At 37.2% G+C, this 22,197-nt stretch overlaps 2 protein-coding genes across 2 annotated transcripts in view; one reads left to right on the plus strand and one right to left on the minus strand.

Annotated features, from left to right (window-relative positions):
- LOC140153459 (nephrocystin-1-like) overlaps positions 1 to 22,197 on the minus strand; it is a 70,385-nt gene that overhangs the window by 25,338 nt on the left and 22,850 nt on the right. The gene's annotated exons all lie outside the window — the stretch shown is intronic.
- LOC140153452 (uncharacterized) lies at positions 16,321 to 20,842 on the plus strand. The gene has a single exon (XM_072176210.1). The coding sequence runs from the start codon at positions 17,575 to 17,577 to the stop codon at positions 20,692 to 20,694; it is 3,120 nt and encodes a 1,039-aa protein (XP_072032311.1). The 5' UTR covers positions 16,321 to 17,574; the 3' UTR covers positions 20,695 to 20,842.

Raw genomic sequence — 22,197 nt, forward strand, 5'->3', positions numbered from 1 at the left:
GGTCAAAGGTTGCATTATTGGGACATCCATACCGCGGAAACATGGCATGTTGCCTCAGGGGATCGACGCTAAGTCAGGTACCGCGTGAGCAAACTCAAAAATAGCGCAAACAGCGAAAGCGTACCTAAAAGAAACTTTGCACGTAAGATACGCGATGTCGCCAGGTCTGTACGCTGTACCGGCGTCAGCTGAATTCGAGTACGCTTAGAGGGCACAGGCATGGAAAATTCCAATCTGTGTATTAATAATCTAAGGGGACATCTATAAGGGGTATTGGGCTCAAATTCAGTGACAACAAATCTCATGACCAGAGGAACATTTTGCAGGGGTCAGGTCAAAGGTCATGCAGAGGTCAAAATTTAGAAATGCATTTCCTGGACAACTGTAAGGGGTACGGTGCACAAACTCTGCGACAACAAACTTACTGAACATGGGAACACTTTGGAACACTGTGCAGGGGTCAGGTCAAAGGTTATCTGGGGTCAAATCTTAGAATTTCATTTTCTGAACATCTGTACGAAGTACATGACTCAAACTCGGTGACAATAAACCTCATGACCAGGGGAACATTTTGCATGGGTGAGATACCTCCAAAACACCAACATGCCCCAGCTAGGTTTGTGGTCTATGACCACCATTTGCCACTAGGCCTAGTTTCAATTTGTAATTATTGTGACATCAAGAAAGAGTTTGCAAGATATCAAATTGTACCTTATAAATGATGAAACTTAAAATAAAAATTCCTTTAAAAAGGAATGGGCGCCCAACTGTTTGGATACTTTTTTTCTCTTTAAAACAATAATGTAATATTAGCATAGAAAGAAGTCCATTAATTTTGTATTTTAAACAAAGAATATACGCACAACATTTTATCCCGAACATATCAGAAAACAATAATAAAATCAAATCCAAGCAAATTGTGGTTTTATTTCTAAGCTGGGCATACTTTTAAGCAAAACAGTTGCGAAGTAAATCTAGCAAGACCGAAATTAGGCGCTCTTTGCAAAGTCAAGCCAAACAAGAGAAATGTGTCTGACTGGGGAAGGTGTTCTGACAATCCAAATATAAACTTAGTCCACCTCAAATGACCTGTACCAATTTGTGATTGACATTATTTAATTCACCTCGGATGACTTTGATCTGACATTCAACTTTTTTTTTTTTACACCAATCATATCCATAACAATTTAACTCTTACAACTTCCTGTCAACTCTCTAATTTAAAACTCTAAATTTCTGTCTGTTTGCCTTTTCTGTCTACAGTTTGTTACAATTATTATGATAAGCAAACATTGCTGGGTAGATAACAGGATTTAGTTATTTACTTAATCCAATCATGGAGGTAGTATAGCTACAACCTTGGCGAAAAATGTTGCCACACCTGAGCGTTAATTGGTTAACATCCTTCCCGCTCCCCTATTGCAATGTTGATTTGGACAAAATCGTCATCATTTCTACATTACAGTCTCCCAACATTGGAAAATGGGGGGTGGGGGGGGGGGGGGGGGGGGGGAGGGGGCAAGTGTAATCTGAATGTGCATTTGCAACTATTATAAAAAATAGTACGGAACTATCCCATATTTAGCTTCGATTGCGTGCTTTTAACACCAGAACGTGCTGGTGTGGCCCTGGTGTGGCAACGAATGCTGGTGTGGCCCTGGTGTGGCAACGAATTTCCGCCAGAGTTGTAGTAGGCTTACTACCTCCATGATCCAATCATGGCAATAACGTCAATTTTGGTCTTCAGTGTTTTAAAATACATTAATATGCTGTGTTGTTTGCATACAGTTTTCCGCCCAATTGTGCCACCATATTGCAACTTTGGCAATAACCGCTATATAGATTCTATGGTAATTAGCAAACAAAAGCCATCAGTAGAGTCCTCGTTAATTGATCTTATCACTATGGACCACAATAGTCTCATCCCAATGGCATAGTCCAATAACCTCAATTACATAATCATAGTGCAAAATTTGACCTCAAGTTGCAGAGTATGAGTTTGTGTACCCAAATTTTCAAAGGATGAAAGTAGGCCTACAAATGTATTAGGGCTTAAGAACTGTTCCCATGATAGATGAGCATGTTGTGGATCCTAGTGTATGGTCAAATGTCACCGTCTATCGGGTTTCTAAGGCACACGGTAAACTGGTTGAACCCATACAAAGGTCAGGATTTATTTGGTGTTTTTATAAATCCTAATTTTGTATTTTAAACAAAGACTATACGCTCACCATTTTATCCTGTGCATATCAGAAAACAATAATAAAATAAAATCCAAGCAAATTGTGGTTTTATTTCTGAGCTGGGCATAATTTTAGCAAAACAATTGCGAAGTCAATCTAGCAAGAGTGAAATTAGAAGCTTTTCACAAAGAATCACAAAGTCATGCCTATATTTTGGCGCCTCCGTAGAGGGCGCCAAAAAGTCATGAAAATAATTAAACACAACACAAAATGTCTGTTCCTTGAGGAAGGAATGTATTAACACCAATGAATCTATATTCATATCAATACAATACTGTTGCTAATATCATAATATAAAACAATCAACGATATATATCCGTGAATGTCCTTTCACGAAAAAAAATATTTGAGAGCCTAGCCCAGATTATGGGTAGGCTGTTTGTGATAATGATAGAGGGGTAACCAGACACACCGACATCGCCCGGGTTAATAATTACTTGTGTGGAAGGACTCCTGGAAGCGGCAGCTTTAATTAGCATGAGGCCGCATTGATATGTAAATAGCGTATTGTTATTTAAATTTGTGCCCAGGCGTATTGAGGCGACAGTCATGTTATCCAGACGGAGAATGGCTGCATATGCCGGGCATGTCAAATTGCTGAGTGAAGGCTAATAATCACCTTTCTGTATAGGTAATAAAGCTAGTATATTTCGTGTACCAGTTGGTTATAACAAAAAATTAGTATCATATTAAATATATTAAGTGTATAAACTTTGAAATTTACATGAATTTGAAGAGCAGAGCTTCGAAATCTAGCTAAGTCAGGTGGTGTGAAATTCTGCTGATTGACCCCCTCTGCGTGGTAGAATTATATTCATAAAACATTGAATTTAACAGATATCATGGGCACCCAACCATGATTTATCAGCATTTAAAATATATGTTAATTAACAAAGATAAATAATAAAGAGTACAAATGGCAATTAACTAGTAAACAAGCCTGAAATCTTAAAATGTTGCCACATGATTTCCCGAACACATGATATGTCAACATTGATCACTATTCAGATTTACCGTTACAAATATTTGGAGTATTGTTGCACGGCTTGCACATACACTGTGCATTTCTTTACCTCCGTATAAAATCAATAATTCATGCTGGGAGCGCAGTAACATTCCGTCTGCTTAGTGCAGATTGGTATTTTATTTTACTTGAGAGCATAATAGAAATACATAAGACGAATAAGGTGCCATGATGGAAGGTCAGGTCGGGTATCAAAGGTTATTGTAACTGAAATATTACTTGTATTTCACACCTTGCCACATATCACTGGTGCCTGATGGGAATACCCGTCCATTCCATTAAACTGGATCGTTTTCGTCTGGTTTGTGCCCAGATGTATTGGGGCGCGCTATACTCTCATTGAACAGGCAAAGTTCGCAAAATTAACAACGTTGTTATTTGCCAATATCAATTAACATGATCCAAGGGTCGAACATGAATTATTCATAACGGATCGATAACTGGCCTCACTTTCTAGCTAGTAAACCAGCGGAATTTTTCATAGGTTTTGCGTTGCTAATAGAACAACCGTGAATTTAGTGTCACCCCCTTGTTACTTGGTTCAGCAGAGACACTAAAATCAATGCCCGGGATCGATACACATGAATGTGCTATCAGGCTAGCAGCACTCTGTACAAATTGCCTATACCGATTCCGAAAACAAAAACCTGTGGCACAATCGCATCCCCTGCTTTGTACGTGTTTCCTAGGTCACGGTATGTCTACGTGAGTACATGACAAACTCTCAGGGTCAGAGAACAGCGCATCTGTCTGCTGCCAAGATTCGTAATATATATCTATTAGTCACCTTTTTGTACCGTTCGCAGCATGCATGCAGAGCGTGACGTCTGCACAACAACAGCGTAATGGCATAATGGCTCCGCCCAATGAACCACATACATCCAATTACATCGCCTTTTCGTAGCTACGTCACATTTAGCTCATTCATATCATTACACATTCATAATCACCTTTCAGGATTTGTGGCGTGACGAACAGACTCTTACACAGGTATCGAGCTCACGCTGTCCTCACTTGAGCGATCGATGTAGCGCCTCTCTTAATTATGTACTATGCACGATTTGATATTCAGACGATAAATCTTTGGATACCGGGGTAGAAAATGATGAATATCTCTTTTTATTCTAAAGAAGCCATATTTCTTCCCTTGCACTTGAATATATGTGTTGAAAGGATATGATAGACTTTAGCTTGCGTATTGCGAAAGAACCGTGCGTATAGAGCTAAAAGCTCTAAAAGTCTAAAAGCAGATGACCTCATGGCACATACCATGCTCACTCACACACAGAGAGGTCAGTCACCTAAATTTTGACAGTTTTTGATTTTAGTAGCACACAAGGAAGATGCTATGATTACCAAACTCTCAGGGGTGGTAAATAAACTTAATAATCTAAATTCTATCGCAGGATTTTTGGATAAAGTGTTTACTTTTTAATATTCAAAATTTTAATTTCAAAATAATCCCATTCAATTACACGGGTGACAACACAAATGTACTGAATTTAGAGAATGCACAGCGCTCACCACCTGTGTCTATGGGTAATAAATAGACTGATTGTCTGATTCTTGAGGAACGAATGAAGTAACACCAATGAATTTATAATCATATTATATTATAGATATATTACTGCTAAAATCACAATTCATCAGTTTTATCACGGAATAGGCCTGGAAGCGGCACTAGAAATTAGCATGAAGCCGCATTTATATGTAAATAGCGTATTGTTATTTAAATTTGCGCCCAGGCGTATTGAGGGCGACAGTCATGTTATCCAGACAGAGAATGTCTTGATCGCCAGGCATGTCAAATTGCTGAGTGAATGTGTATAAATCCCTTTCTGTATAGGTAATAAGCTAGTACATTTCGTGTTCCAGTTTGTTATAACAAAAAATAAGTATTATATTAAATATATTAAGTGTATAAACTTTGAAATTGGCGTGAATTTGAAGTGCTGAGCTCCAAATCTAGCTAAATCGTGTAGTGTGAAATTATGCTGTGTGACCCCTCTGCGTGGTAGAATTATATTCATAAAACATTGAATTTAACATATAATATGGGCAGCCAACCACGATTTATCAGCATTTAAAAGATATATTAATTAACAAAGATAAATAATCAACAGTACAAATGACAATTTAACTAGTAAACAAGTCTGAAATCTTAAAATGTTGCCACGTGATTTCCCGAACACATGATATGTCTACATGTGACCATTATTCAGATTTACCGAAGTATTTGGAGTATGGTGCACGGCTTGCAGGCAACTGTGTATTTCTTTACCTCCGTATAAAATCAATAATTCATGCTGGGAGCCAAGTAACATTCTGTCTGCTTAGTGCATATTGGTATTTTATTTTACGTGAGAGCATATAGAAATACATAAAGACGAATAAGGCGCCATGATAGAAAGCTATGGAAGGTCAGGTCGGGTATCAAAGGTTATTTTAACTTCAAATACTACTTGTGTTTCACACCTTGCCTCTGTCACGTATTTCCTTCATATTATTGACCTCAAGTCCTAATTTTGACTTTGCTATTGCAAAATGTCATTTCATATCAAATTAGTAGACTTTCTTTGAAAAAACATATCACTGGTGCCTGATGGGAATATCCGTCCGCCATTTCATTAAACTGGATCGTTTTAGCCTGGTTTGCGCCCAGATGTATTGAGGGCGCTATACTCTCATTGAACAGGCAAAGTTCGCAAAACTAACAACGTTGTTATTTGCCAATATCAATTAACATGATCCAAGGGTCGAACATGAATTATTCATAACGGATCGATAACTGGCCTCACTTTCTAGCTAGTAAACCAGCGGAATTTTTCATAGGTTTTGCGTTGCTAATAGAACAACCGTGAATTTAGTGTCACCCCCTTGGTTTTATTCTATTTAGTACTTAAGTACAAATATTTGGGAGCCTAGACCAGAATATGGATAGGCTATCTGTGATAAGGGATGCACCATTTAGAAACTAAGAGGGCGGGGCTGGGTAGTTTTTGAAGAAAAAAAAAAAATTTTGTTGGGCCATCTGAGCAAAAAAAAAAAAAAAAAAAATTTGCTCCACCTGGGACCAGAAAAAAAAAGATTTGTCACAGTTAATGAAGAAAAATTAACCTCATATATCTTTTATATTGCAAATTTTTTGTGCTTCGTGCGAATTTGCTCCTTTTTTTTCATAAAAAATATTTATTTTAGCTACAAACTGGTACATATTTTGTGCGCATTTGTTTGTGAAAAGTTGTTATGTGGGCCGGCTCTGTGAGTGAAAACACTTGATTCACTCTACTTCACAGATTTTCACCAAATTCCATCCCAATGTCAAAATTATTATAGAAATCTGTACCACATGCCGGGGCCACATGACTGATTGAGAGCACTGGCGTAGATCCCGGGGATAAATCCCCCCAATATTTGCTAGGGGGTGGTCCATACAATCATCCCCAATGTTGACGCCTGTATGTGGGTTTAAAAAACCCAATTTCAGCGCGCTTCGCACGCATTTATTCCACATTGTACCGTATTTAACCAGTTTAGCTTCAATATGCCAAAAAATTTCCCACCAAAAGAGGTTCATTATACTTCCAAGAAAATTTTTACACATAAAAATAATGATGTTTTTTGTGGCACTCGAAAATGTAGGTGCTACAAACCGTAAAAATGATTAAAAATATGGACAAAATTTTACAACTCGACAAACAAATTGTTGAAAATTATATGTTTTTCTTTATTTTTTGAAAATTACCTAAATTTTGACAGTTTTTGATTTAATAGTAGCACACAAGGAAGATGCTATGATTACCAAACTCTCAGGGGTGGTAAATAAACTTAATAATCTAAATTCTATCGCAGGATTTTTGGATAAAGTGTTTACTTTTTAATATTCAAAATTTTAATTTCAAAATAATCCCATTCAATTACACGGGTGACAACGCAAATGTACTGCATTTAGAGAATGCACAGCACTCACCACCTGTGTCTATGTCTATGGGTAATATTTTGTAGGAGGCCCTCTATTGGCTGAAAATTCAACTCAAACTACAAGAGGGCAAACCATGTACTGGAAGCTATTTTTTTTGCACTTCCATTTGTAATAATTGTGACATCAAGAAAAAGTTAGAAAGATATCAAATTGTAACTTATGAATGATGAAATAAAAACAAAGTCATGAAAATAATTAAACAAAACACAAAATGTCTGATTACGAATGAAGTAACACCAATGAATTTATAATCATATTATATTATAGATATAATACTGCTAAGAACACAAGTCATCTTTATCTATTTAGTACTTAATAGTACAAATATTTGGGAGCCTAGACCAGAATATGGGTAGGCTATTCTGTGATAAGGCCAAAAAAAAAAAATTGTTTGCTTGTACTCCACCAACTGACCCTGTCAATCAGGAGGATACGAGTTCATAAGGGCAATGTTGGGGACTATAGGCACAGAGCATACCTTGAGAGGACACTTGGTGCATTTGCATGGCAGTCGGACTCTGCATTGTATTTGTTCATTTGTGTATTGAGAGCAATGGCGACCCTTCATTGTATTTGTTTATTTGTGTATGGAGAGCCATTCTTGGTGCCCATGGGACTAGGTCCTCAGGTAGAGTCATACACTGTATGTACTAGATGTTAGCATTAACTTTGTATTGCCCGGCGGCCCCGGGCAATGGAAAAACCTGAATTTGTTAGATGAGGTCCGACCAACAGCCATTATAACGAATGGTTTATGTTCTAACTAATTCCAGCGGACGGCCTGTGGCTAGTATTAAGGAATCGTCTATGACCATGCGCAGATCTGGCTGGTCAGGAAGATATTTAATATCCCGAATTTATAATATGCCTGCCTACCAGTTTGATCGTATACTAGTAACCGATTTGCTAGAGAATATTTGTTACCATGTTTAATAAATTCGTATTTATTTAAGAAATAAAGCCTTTGCATCGGGGCCTGAGATTGGAATTCCAGTTTCCTTTCTCACGAAGTAAGGGCTAAGAGTAAAATTGTACAATTGTGTTTGGGAGTGGCCTTCTCTCTTTTCTCTTTTTCCTAGCTATTTTCTTCCATTTCTTGCTTTGTTTATCAAAGCTATCTAATAGGCCAGCATGCATATATTAGCCTACACTGGCTATCCAGGCTTGTGCATTTGTATGAGCTTGGAACGGTCCATGGTTTTCCATGGATTAGCATGTGTTCCTCACGGACCAACCTGGGTAAACAAACAAACAAAGGGTAATGCTTTATCCTTTACACCCAAATAATGTGTCCGAGGCAGTAAAAACGTAAATAATTATTTAAACGTTTTAACTGCCGAGGACACATTATTTGCGTGTAAAGGATAATGCTGCACCCTTTATTTCTATTCTGTTACCATAAAATAGTGCGTTTTAAAGAGAAAAATATCATTTTTGGCACAAATATTTTAAGTTGTTTACTTCAAGCGCGTACGCGTAGGTGACAACGCGTATCGCGGAAATATTGCACGCGTAACCAAAGCGTGATGCTGTGCGTAGAATGTGTTTCGGCGCTCGACCCATTATTGCAGAATAATGGGCTCTCACGTGACGCGTTTCAACAAATCAAAGTGCGCGATTTTGAATAATGGGTCGTGGGGGTAATAGAATGTATAATAAAATGTGGCTAAATGTATATGTGTACATACTGTGTGTATCACAAGAATAATAATCTTCTACGGACTTGGCAACTAAGCATGTCGGGAAGGATATAGACCTATGTCAGTTATTATTTTAGACATGAGGTCCGACCAATGCTTGTTTCATACTTTTGTGCCGCTTACCGCTGAGCGACGTGACGCACACGCATTGCAGACAAACGAAGCTTGTCATTGGTTAATATGTCTTGCTGCTTGCAGCTACGGATGGAAGTATGACGGGGCATTATGGCCCACGTCACTGTGTGCGATCATGCGTGACAGGCAATTCCTGACGTCATAGTAAGTTCCCTGCCCTAATTTGGAAAAAAAAGTTTTGTTTTTTTTACTGTACAAATGAATACCGACCCTAAATTTGGAAATTCCAGAAAAAGTTATTTTTTCTTTCAACATTTTTGACATCCTGAAAAGTTTTTTTTACACTGTTTCTACACACTTCTAAACCACAAATGTGCCACGATCTGGTCAATTTACTGAAAACACCAAAGGTCTAGCATATTTGGTTCTAAAGTTATGAAGTTTTTTGATGTCTATTTTCTTATGTTTTTTAATTGTTTTTTACTCCATATTTTTACCTTTATCTCAGTTTCAAATTTGCCGCCTTTGGGCCCCATGGACCAGATCGTGTCACAAATTATATCAAATCTGCTCCTGGAGCATGTCTTGTTGTACAATGATATGAATGAGAATGCTCCAGGAGCTTGATGTATCATACCAATGCAGTGGCGTGCACAAGGGGCCACGCCCCCCCCACTTTTGTTGGTCATTGGGGGAAATCAGACATTTCCCCCGAAATGACTGGTTTCGCCCGGGGCTTACACTCCTAATGAGACTACAAAAGGGGGAACTGAACAACCTGCCCCCCCCACTTTCAATGTGCTGCGCATCCCACTGTACCAATGTCTGATTTTTGAAATACAGCACTGCTTTACTTGCCCATAAGTATAGTTTAACAAATTTGATCAAATCTGCTCCTGGAGCATGTTTATGTTGTCTGTACAATGATGTGAATGAGAATGCTCTAGGAGCATCATACCAATGTCTGGCTTTTGAAATACGGTCGTGTGTCTTGAGCTCGCCACCAAAAAAAGGTGGCGACGTTACATTTTGCCAAAGTCGACTCAAAACAAATGATGATATCTCTGTCAAGCAAGAAGTTATTGTCATGCTTGTGGCCTCATTTTATTGCTAAATAAAATGCACTTTCAACCCTGTAAAAAGAAATACTTGAACTTTTTTAATACTGACACTGTGCTTCATAGAATTCAGAATGGGCAGGGTGGCGGTGGTGGGGATGTGGTGGTGGGGATGTGGTACACACAAACTCTATGGGATTGGTATTTTAGTGCGTAATCTGCTTCTGTAAAGGCTGTAAATTTCATTTGGACTCTATTTAGCATCTAAAAGACTCATGGCCTTACAGCTAAACAATTCTACTAATTGTTTTTAATCATTTATGATTGGTTTAGTCTAGAAAATGCAAACTTTTTCATACAAAACTACCTGTTGTCATATTAAACACTGTAGTAAGTAATGCAGATGTCTTCAAAATCTAAAAGTTACTGTAAAATTTTAATTACTTATCCTATCATAGTCAAAGTATAGATTTTCTGAAGGGAAATTTGACGAGGAATCTAAATATGGACATATTTTTTCTGTATGGGTTAGGGGGAAATGTTTAGGTTTAAAATATGTTGAATTGTAAAAAAATCTAACATACTTTGGGACACCCTATATTCCGAGATTACCAAACAGCTGTGATTTTAGTTTCTTCCAAAGTCAGTTGGCTCTCCATATCCTCTAACCAAATGAATGTTGTTTACTTCCAGTTTATTACTGTAAGTTGGTAATAAGCAATGCATTGAGTGACCCATTTTTTATCAAAATCTTTTTTATTCCACCCTGTATAACTTGCAGGTCACCCTGTATAATGAGTTGAAATGTATATATTTGAATTGATTATGCCTTCAGCTTTTCAAAAATGTATACTATTGCTAGTTTAGGGGTGATGATTGTCGAGATAATCTAATTAGAAACCCGGTTGGTGTAAAAATTCATAATATTTGTCATGTAACGCTAAGGGTGGCGAGTTCAGGACACACGGCCATACAGCACTGCTTTACTTGCCCATAAAGTACAGTTCAAACAATTAATATATGAATGAGAATGCTCCAGGAGCATCATACTAGTGACTGCGCTGCCCCCCAAAAAAAAACACACACACGGAAGTCATGAAAATCCCCCATCCCCCCTCGGATCTACGCCTATGGTCCACTTGCCCATTTGCTGATTTGTATTAATTTGTGTGCAATTGATAGATTTTCACATCTGATATTTTCAGTCACCGTACTCCCTCTGTTTGTTAGCTTCCCAAGTGGACTACTTACTTTGACTTGCAGTTAACATTTTAAACACAGGAATTGGCCATGATGTAATGCATCTTTAAATGGATCTGGCTTGTGATTGGTCGCCCAGATCTTGCTATGGTTTAAATCATCCGGGCACGTACCATTACCATTAACTACATCGTACACAGTTATCTATGGAATTGGCGGCACGTTTGATCTGGCGCGAAAATTAAACTCTTAGTGGTGTGTATGGACGTACATTTAGCGTGTCTTACTACCATGCTTGGTACTTGCGGTTAAATTGTATTGATAAACAAGTATGATTGAGAGTGTGTTTTAGAGACCAAAGTCCTGGGGTAAAGTTCTGCTTAAAAGTCAAAGTACATAGTCAGATTTTTTACTCGGGCTTTCGCGATCAATAAACTGATAGATTCCAAAATCAGAATTGTTCAATATTAAGTGAGCAATTATAATTATGCAAGATATGTTGCATTCAATATAACTTTTATTGTTATTAATCATCTAATTATATAAACTCTTTATGACCATTTTACTATTGAACAATTTAATTCTAATAAACATCAGTATAATTTTGAGTTCAACGGAATGCGTTCATCATGATTAATAATAACATATTTTTTATCAAAATTCGACTATGGCATAGTCTAGAGTACAGTTGGTAACTAAGAAAAAAAACAGGTCATACTCGTCGGACTAGGGTAACCAGGGTTAGTGGTGAACCTGATGAGTACAAAATGAAGAGAGGTGCTACTTCAATCACAAAGGTGAGGACAGTGTGAGCTTGGGACCTTGTGTAAGAGTTTGTCACGGCCATTCCCAAAGGCGACTCTTGACCATATTTTGAGAATGACGTCATTCACTCATACGCTGCCTTTAGTTGGCAGACGCCGCCGCCGCAATAAAAACATCTTTTTTCATCTTTTTGGAAATCTAAAGTAATTACCCTTTAAAAAAAATGTGTGGTAGAGTTACCTATTTAGATTTGTTTTTATAATTATTTTATTACTGATTTAACCCAGTAATTCTACTCGTTGTGCATGACAGCTGCATATCAGTGGTACAAAAAGGTGATTACTACTAATACTAGGCCTAATTACCTAGAGGGTGTAGCAGAGATCACTGACCTCCGACCCTTACTGACCTGCACTGTTTGTCACATAGACAGACTGTGACCTGACCGCTGCGTATAAAGCAGGGGATCGTGATTGTTGGACAGATTTTGTCCTCAGAATCGGTACCCGGGGGGGTTCTCAGTACAAATGGCCATACGGGACGTGCATAAATATGGGTAGCATTTTCAGCCTTCTGGTATATCAATGACCCCTTTTTCAAAGCCTATTTTGGTATATAAATGGGTCCTTTTTTCAAAATTTTCTCAATTTTTTTGGAAAATAGCCCAATTTTTCCTTAATCTAGCCAAAATTTTCAAAATTTTCCCAAAATTTTGGGAAAATTTGTAAAAACTAAGACAATTTGGGTTAAATTTGGCGAAAATTTTGACCTTTGGTATATAAATGGGTCCAAATTTCTTGAAAAATTGGTATATTTATGGGTCCACTTTCAAATTCTCAGCGGCACGTCCCTACCAAAACCAAACTTGAGTACCCCCCCCGGGAATCGGTATGGGCAGTTTGTACAGAGTACAGCTGCCCTGGCAGTGCAAAGCTACTAGGACCCCTTAATCCACTTAAGTCTGAAAACAAGGGGTCCAAACCTGAAAACAAAGGGTCAAAACTCCAAAATCTTTTTTTTTTTTTAAATGAAAATGAAAAAAAAAAAAGTGAACAAACAAAAAACACCACCAAATTCTTCTGCATTTGGTGTAACCCTTCAGCCTTCATAGTACTTTTCAAAACGAAGGTCCGTACTGCAAACAAGTGGCTGTCCCTTGGGAGCAAGATGATTAGCCATGATTGTTTATTATATAAATTAAATTAAAAGATATTCAATTGATCAATGTTCAAAATATCACAAAACGGTGCAGCTTGATCTAGTAAGAAAGTTGAGCACCCAAAATTTATCCGGGAGCAGACATGGCAAGGAGGCATTCGTGCAAGCTGAAAAAATGGGTGGCGCTGTTCAGGTGGCCATAGCTCAAAAGTTGTCTTAAGGGTAGACGAGGTGTTGTTGGTCGAAGCAACCAAAAAAAGCGATTTTCATTCTCTAGATCAATAAATTATTGACAAATAACACCTTGATGTTTTGCAAAAGTTCATTCTACAAATTATATAATTTGAAAACTTGCTTAATTTATTGTTGTTAATGAGTTATGTACATTTTACAAAAGTGTTGTTGTTTCAGCCCTCTTTACAACATAACTCAAGAACCACAGGACCTCTGAAATTATTTCTGTGATATTTGAATTCTTCTACACGCCGCAAAGAAATGAGCAATGCAATTTTGCCAAAGCTCATTACCATTCGCAAGATGTTGTGAACTACCAAATCGCAACACTTTAAAATAGTGTATTACCTTAAAGCAATATTGTAACATTTGCTGAGGATGCCCTAAAAGCCTATTTAGCACTTAATTCATGAAAACTGCCTGTGTAATAACCATGGTAAATGGAGTGCTGTGCTAGCGAATGTTACAGAGAAACACACACAAGTTTTCTAAAATGTTTTCTGAATGTTACTAAAACATTTCATATGCATTATAAGTATATAAGCCAACATCTAAACTGTTCCATTTTCATGATTTTACCTTGTGAGATATTATTTTTGAACATTGCATTATTTGCATGCTATTTAAATACTTGCCATCTTCAGTAGACAGCATTTTTGATATCAGTATAACTGCATTTTTGATGTCTGCAATCTTCAGTAGACAGTATTATATTTGTTACCTGCTATCTTCAGTAGACAGCATTATATTTGATACCTGCTATCAGTAGACAGCATTATATTTGATATCTTTTATCTTCAGTAGACAGCATTATATTTGATACCTGCTATCTTCAGTAGACAGCATTATATTTGATACCTGCTATCTTCAGTAGACAGCATTATATTTGATATCTGCAATCTTCAGTAGACAGCATTATATGTGATACCTGCAATCTTCAGTAGACTGCATTATATGTGATACCTGCTATCTTCAGTAGACAGCATTATATTTGATATCTGCTATCTTCAGTAGACAGCAATATATTTAATGCTGTCTAAAAAAAATGATGTCTGAGGTTTTAACTTATTCAACCCCCACCAAAGTATTTATGAATACTCCCTTACATCAAGTGCATATTCAAATAGGCTTTCAAATAATACCCACATGAAAAAAAGTTAATTGAGAACAATGTATTCATGAACTTTAAAGGGTGCAAATTAGTTATAAAATTACAACCAACTTCTAATGTTCTATTATGCAGGTGCATAGATATTTTCAGCTCACTGAGTTCAGTTTTTAGTTTGCTACTACAATAAATAATGCAGCGCAGTCAGTGGCAGCGCCACAGGGGGCATGAGGGGCAAAAATTACGAAAATTTCTCCTTTTTGTGGTAATTTTGCACAAAATATGTTGATTTTGCTCTCCCTGAAATTCACTTTGCCCCCTCAATGCCCCCCTGAAAAAAAATTCCTGGCGCCACCTCTGAGCGCAGTATACCATCTATATCATTACAAAGATAAGTTACAAAAGTAAAAAGCAATATGACAAATACTAAGACAGATATAAGTACTATAATTATTTGGAGAATGGTAACGATAAAAATTTAGTAATTATGTTACACTTAAATAGATCATTTCTAATGGCCATGCTCATAATTTTGAATGCTTTGGTGGGTGCTTTGATTATTTTACCAAGAATATTGTGCAATCTAAGGAAATTAGAAAATAAAATCAGTGAAATCACAATACAAAGTATACATGCATATCACTAATTTATGGTTTTGACATACCATAGTTTGAAATGCACGGTGTTATGATCATGCGTTTTGTTAGTAGAATAGTATTGAACAACAATGCCCTATTGTGTTACATGAGGAAACATATCAAGGTTATTTCCTATGAACTTGATCATTGTATCACCATTCACAATTGAATGTGGTTGGTAGACTGTGCAAATTATTCTTTATTTGTAACAAACCAAATAGGCTGAATTAAACATGTCAGTCGCACTAAAAAGCGATTAGATATTTGACTAATGACCTTGATCGTTTCTTCTTGCTTCGGAAAGAACAATTCATTTCATTGGTCAATGTAAACCATTAAGTTGCTTGTGATGGGAGTTTAAGCTTCAGTGCAATCTATGGGGGAAGCATTATGACATTGTAGATTCAGTTTAATCTGGATTGCTGATATCTGGATCAAAGTTGCGTACACATTAACTTGTCCTGATATTCACCTCATATACCCATTACCCCCCGTTTCAAAGTCAAATTTGGGTTGATGTGGTTTGTTGTTGCATATGAAAGTACATCATGGTTTACTACAACTTGGATCTACATGAATCTGAATCAATGTAGATTCAGAGATTTGTGTGATATCCCAACACTATTCAAATAAATAGTGTCAATAAGAATGAATGTTGTGTAATATAAGGAAATGAAAAAGTTACCGGGAATACCCAAATGAGAACAGTTGATAGACTTTTTTGACACAAGTGTGAAATCACACTTTGGCTACCAAAATATCTCATTTATCGGAGCACATACAGCTTGGAAGTGACAGGCACAAAGGATGTGTTGACTTTCCTACCGAGAAGTTTAAAGAAGCAATTGGAGAAACCCAAAGCTGAACAGTTGTGCCTCTGATGACATTGTACAAATCATGTGAGTTATTATTGTCAGCACAAGCTGGGCGTGCAGACTACTGTACACCTGCCGCTCAATATACATACGTATTTTGAAGCAGGAGACTTTTTGTTGATATCATACAATTCAATTTAGAATCATCTACTGAAGCATTGGAACTCAAAAGTGGCTGAAGTTATTAAGCTTCTCCAAAGATACGGGGCACCACTGATGAGTTGTTTGATTCCGCCATCACAACCCTGAAGTACGTATTGTTTCTTTAGTCTTAGCGTGGACTGTTCATCTGTCGCATATACTGTAGCATTTTTATTCAGAAGGCACATCTGGTGTCCTCTGGGACTTCACTTTGGTTGTGAGAAATCAATCAATTGTATCGCTTGTTAACCAGTGCATCCGAAAACTTCAATTATATGCACTACTACCGACCCTTTCCATCAGTAGTGGTGCATCCAAGTTTTAACAAAGACTACCGGATGGTCGTGGCTCAATAAGGCTAGCACTTTAACACTAAATCTGACTATTGGTAGAACACTGTGCAGTCGACAATATAGCATCAAACAGTAATATCACCAAAACCCTTGGCCCACAAATGATTGCACTATGTCATTTTTTACTAAATAACGAAGCAGAAGCAACATTATACAGAATTTTGATGCCAGCTCCATAGACGAGCTCCAAAGATACATATTTTAATTTTATGTTCAGTTCATGACAGTTCCAATGATGGCACTATCCAAATCCTATCAGTACCTTCTTTTGGCTACACTTATGGTGATCTATATAGAAGTAGCAGCATCATCAGAAGTGGATGAAACCAACGACATTGTCCAATGTAATAATCAGCACTTCATTCTCCAGGAGAATAATCCCATTACCATTCAGACATACGGAAATGAGACTTGCGACTTTCGCGTGTCATCTTCTAATGACCAAGGAATAGCCCTGAATGTACTTCATTTGTCCTCGTGGTCTATTTATGACTACTTTATTCTGCAAGAATCAGGAGAAGAATGCTTCAATCGATCTTATGGCTGGATTGGATCTCTTGCCGGTGAGTCGTGCATGGTGGTTCTTAACTGCAGTGTCATCCATGTCAAAATGAGAGCTTCGTTTATATTGGAAATACAGCAGAGTAGCAAGATATCATCAACAGAAGACCCATGCGACAATGTCCACATCTTCGATGAGATTTATCAAATCCCATATAATGACATTCCCTATGCGAGACTACAGCAGCTTGACCCTTCTCTCCAGATAACTTTAGGAGGTGATCCATACTTCAAACCAGAAGAATTGCCTGGATTTGATCTTGGACTTCCAGATCATGTGTATCTGGCTGCATTTCGCAGTGTCCTGTCAACTGCTTCTGTTACCTGAGCTTTCAAGTGTTTCATACAGACTGTCCTGATGCACCTGTTGTAAAGAAAACGTTATTGGTAAATGAACCTCCTGGTTTAGTTCCTGAACAATCGACAGCAATTGATCTCTCCAACAGACATCTTACGCGCATGGAATCCAACAGCTTCTTCAATCTATCGGATGCTATCATTGTATTGCTGAGTCAGAATCAGATAAGTACCATTGCAAGAAATGATTTCACAGGATTAGAGAACATTCATACTTTAGACTTGTCATTCAACCAGATCTCAAGTATAGAAGCTGATTCAGTCTCCTACCTGTATACACTGAAACGTTTACTGTTAAATGTAAATAAGTTAACCTATATATCGCATAGTTGGTTAGATGGTTTAGTCAACATACAAGTACTGTATTTAGGTGGAAATACCATAAATGAAATAGAATCAGATTTATTCTCTGAAATGGAAAGTTTGAAAGTCTTAACATTACCTAACTGCAATTTATCCCAAGTGACCCTTACTAACAAACTGCTTTTGTTGGATCTTTCATCAAATATCTTACAAAGCTTTCCCAATGATCTGTCTGAGAATATGACCCATTTATCATTAAATAACAATCGGCTTTCCCTCCTCAACCAAACGATATTTGATGGTAGATCAAGATTGATATCACTAGTCCTGTCACACAATAACATATCTGTCATACCAAATAATACGTTTACTCATCTTCATGAGTTGAAACGGTTAACCTTGTATGCCAATATGTTGACAGAAATCCAAACAGGCCTCTTGTATGGGTTAAGTAAGCTGGTATCATTGAATTTGCAGGCCAATTCTCTTGAATCATTACCATCTGGGGTATTCAAAGACCTTCATCAGTTGAAGGAGCTTTATTTGTATGGCAACAAACTCAATATGATTCACACAGATATTTTCACTGGTCTGACGGGACTAGAGGTGTTAAATTTGAGTAACAATTCCATTGAATCATTCCCATCAGGTGCATTCAGAGATCTTCGTCAATTGAAAGAGTTGTATCTGTATGCCAACAAACTCAATGTAATACAGGGTGACCTTTTCAATAGTTTGACAAAGCTAGAGATGCTAGGTCTGCATGAAAATTCCATTGAATCATTACCATCAGGTGTATTCAAAGATCTTCGTCAATTGAAAGAGTTGTATCTGTATGCCAACAAACTCAATATGATACAAAGTGACCTTTTCAATAGTTTGACGAAGGTAGAGATATTAGGTCTGCATGAAAATAACATTGAATCATTACCATCAGGTGTATTCAGAGATCTTCGTCAATTGAAAGAGTTGTATCTGTATGCCAACAAACTCAATGTGACACAAAGTGACCTTTTCAATAGTTTGACAAAGCTAGAGATATTAGGTCTGCATGAAAATAACATTGAATCATTACCATCAGGTGTATTAAGAGACCTTCGTCAATTGAAAACGTTGTATCTGTATGCCAACAAACTCAATGTGATACAAGGTGACCTTTTCAATAGTTTGACAAAGCTAGAGATATTAAATCTCCAAGAAAATAACATTGAATCATTACCATCAGGTGTATTAAGAGACCTTCGTCAATTGAAAACGTTGTATCTGTATGCCAACAAACTCAATGTGATACAAGGTGACCTTTTTAATAGTTTGACAAAGCTAGAGATATTAGGTCTGCATGAAAATAACATTGAATCATTACCATCAGGTGTATTCAGAGACCTTCGTCAATTGAAAACGTTGTATCTGTATGCCAACAAACTCAATGTGATACAAGGTGACCTTTTTAATAGTTTGACAAAGCTACAAACGTTAAATCTTGGTAACAATACCATTGAATCATTACCATCAGGCGCATTCAGCGATCTTAATCAATTGCGAGAGTTGTATCTGTATGCCAACAAACTAAAAGTGATTCAAACTGACCTTTTCAATGGACTGACAAAGCTCCAGCTTTTAACAATCAAATCAAACAAAATTGCCCAACTGAATCCGTATCAATTTTCAAATATGACTGATTTGGTAGTTCTGGAACTTACGGACAATCACTTGACACAAATTCACAGTAACTCACTGTATAATTTAACCAAAGTGAAATATATAAGCCTTCTGAATAATAGTCTGACTAAGATAACTAAAACCTCTTTCACAGGCTTAGCTCCCCAAAATTATACCTATATTGCTGTAGAAGACCCAGCCACATGTTGCTTTCTTGAACCATCATATTGGTCACAATGTATCCCCAAAAATGTGGCATCTCCTTACCTGACATGCAAGCAGCTTCTCCCTACCACCGCAGTCAAATGCTTTGCATGGGTTTTTGGCTTTTGTATTTTGTTTGCCAACATTGTAGTGTTCATTTGGGGATGCCAAAAGATAAAAACTCTATCAGCAGGAGATGAACAAGTGAACCAAATCATTTTTATCACCAACTTAGCTCTAGCAAACTTCCTTATGGGTCTGTATTTGTTAGTTATTGCATCTGTTGATCAATATTATAATGAGTATTTCCCTTCATATGCTCAATATTGGAGAAACCATGTATTCTGTAAAATAGCAGGATTTCTAGCAGTCTTATCAAGTGAAGCCTCTCTTCTGTTCCTAACCCTCATTGCCATAGACAGACTACGGGCATTTCGAATAACCAAGTTATTTGGCCAAAAGACACAAATAATATTGTCAACAGTTGCTTGGGTTCTTGCTCTTGCATTAAGTATTGCAAATACGATCGTCAATGACCGATCTGATGTGTGTATTGGGTTACCACTGACTAGACATGAAATAGTTGATATAACGTATTCAAACGTTACAATACCATATGACTTCGACAGACCAGATGATCATCTCCAGCTCAAAATATTTACACTAATTGGCTCCACCCATGGAAACTATTTCTCACTTGCGCTCTTTCTTGGCATTAACTTTCTGTTATGTGTGATCATTGCAACGTGTTATATACTTTTATTCATATATACTGTTAAGAATGGATCCTCCTCACTGAAAACTGATGCCATAAAGATAGGTTTCATCACGCTGACTGACCTCGCATGCTGGATTCCCGTTGCCATTTTGGGTATATTAGTACAGACTGGAGAAATGGTACTTCCCCCTGAATGGTTTCCATGGATTATAACATTTGCTTTGCCAATCAATGCAGTACTCAATCCATATCTGTATGCTATTATAGATCGTGTGTCAAAATATTTTCCAGATCGTTTACGACCAAACAGTTATAACGAAATGGACGCAATAATATAGATCTATTCTATTGTTCTATTTAAAACAATAAGATGTTACAATTTTGTACAAAATAATTAAAACAAAAATGTGTCAGTTAAGGGGTGGGGTATGAAAGTTTGGACAATATTTATTGTGGGACATTAGATCAGACATATCGAATTGCATTCTGAATACGAAGAATGTCCTTATGATATCAAATAATTTTGATTTTCTTTTTTAATTCGCAATGTAATACACATTTTATGGCAAATGATTAAAAATTGATATTTTTGATACTTAACAGTACTCAAAGTAAACTTTATAAATCTGATGATTTATACTTAAAGTGTATGTAGGTGGGATGAAAATCTGACAATCAATTGAAAATTTTTACCTTTTGTATTGAAGATATGAATTTCTTTTCCCAAAACACACAAAAAATTTGGTCTTTTTGGGAAAAAATCCATATCTTCAATATGAAAGGTCAAAATTTTCAATTGATCGTCTGCTTTTCCTCCCAGCTATATACACTTTAAGAATATATCATTACTAGAGCCACATCCTGGTGATAGTCTACTGATAGACCGTAAATTAAGTTGGGGGAGGTGGACCCTTGACCTTTGACACAACTCCTGCTAAATGTTCCAAACTGTTCCCTGGTGATGAGCTTTGTTGATCAGAGCAACTTAAAATTAGACTTTGACTTGACCTTTGACCTGGGATGACCTTTGCTGGTTTATACTCTCCGGGAGTCAGGGATTATTTTCCGCAAGTTATAGCCCAATTGGAACAACTTCAAATTTGACCTGATCTTTGACATCGGATGACCTTTGCGGTTTTAGACTCCCGAGTGTTGAGGATGATCATTTTCCCCGAGTTACAGCCCAATTGGAGTAGCTTCAAATTAGACCTGACCTTTGACCTCGGATGACCTTTGCAGTTTGGTAGGGATTATTTTACCCGAGTTAAAGCCCGATCAGAGGAACTTTAAATTTGACCTGACCTTTGACCTTAGATGACCTTTGCGGTTTTATACTCCCGAGTGTCTATCCCCGAAGTTACAACCCGATTGGAGCAACTTTACAAATTGCATTATGGGTAAACAACCACTTCACATTGCATTATGGGTAGGCTTACACAACCACTTCCATACCCTTACCAACAGACAGAAATGACAAATCTGTACCATTTGCAGACCATTCGGACAAAGTTTGAAATTCAAAAATAATGTGCAGCAATGAATTCTGGGTAGACATTACGGTGCATGCATGTGTTACTTGAACTCTTTCTCTAGTGACTGCCAGAGGTATGTTTCCACTACTACTGCAGTTGAACATAGAAGTAAGTCCTGCATAAATAGTTTTCACTCTCCTGACCTTATAACCCACTTAGCCATATTTCTGCCAACTCACTCCCCTTAGCCATATTTCTGCCAAGTCACTCCCCTAGAGTAAAGACAGAGATATCCACAGACCCACAGACCGAGAGCTCTGTGTTAGTGGTTTGATATTAATAAAATTTATTTCGAGGACTGTTATATAT

The sequence above is a fragment of the Amphiura filiformis genome, chromosome 5 (assembly GCF_039555335.1).
Source record: "Amphiura filiformis chromosome 5, Afil_fr2py, whole genome shotgun sequence".
Classification (NCBI taxonomy): domain Eukaryota; kingdom Metazoa; phylum Echinodermata; class Ophiuroidea; order Amphilepidida; family Amphiuridae; genus Amphiura; species Amphiura filiformis.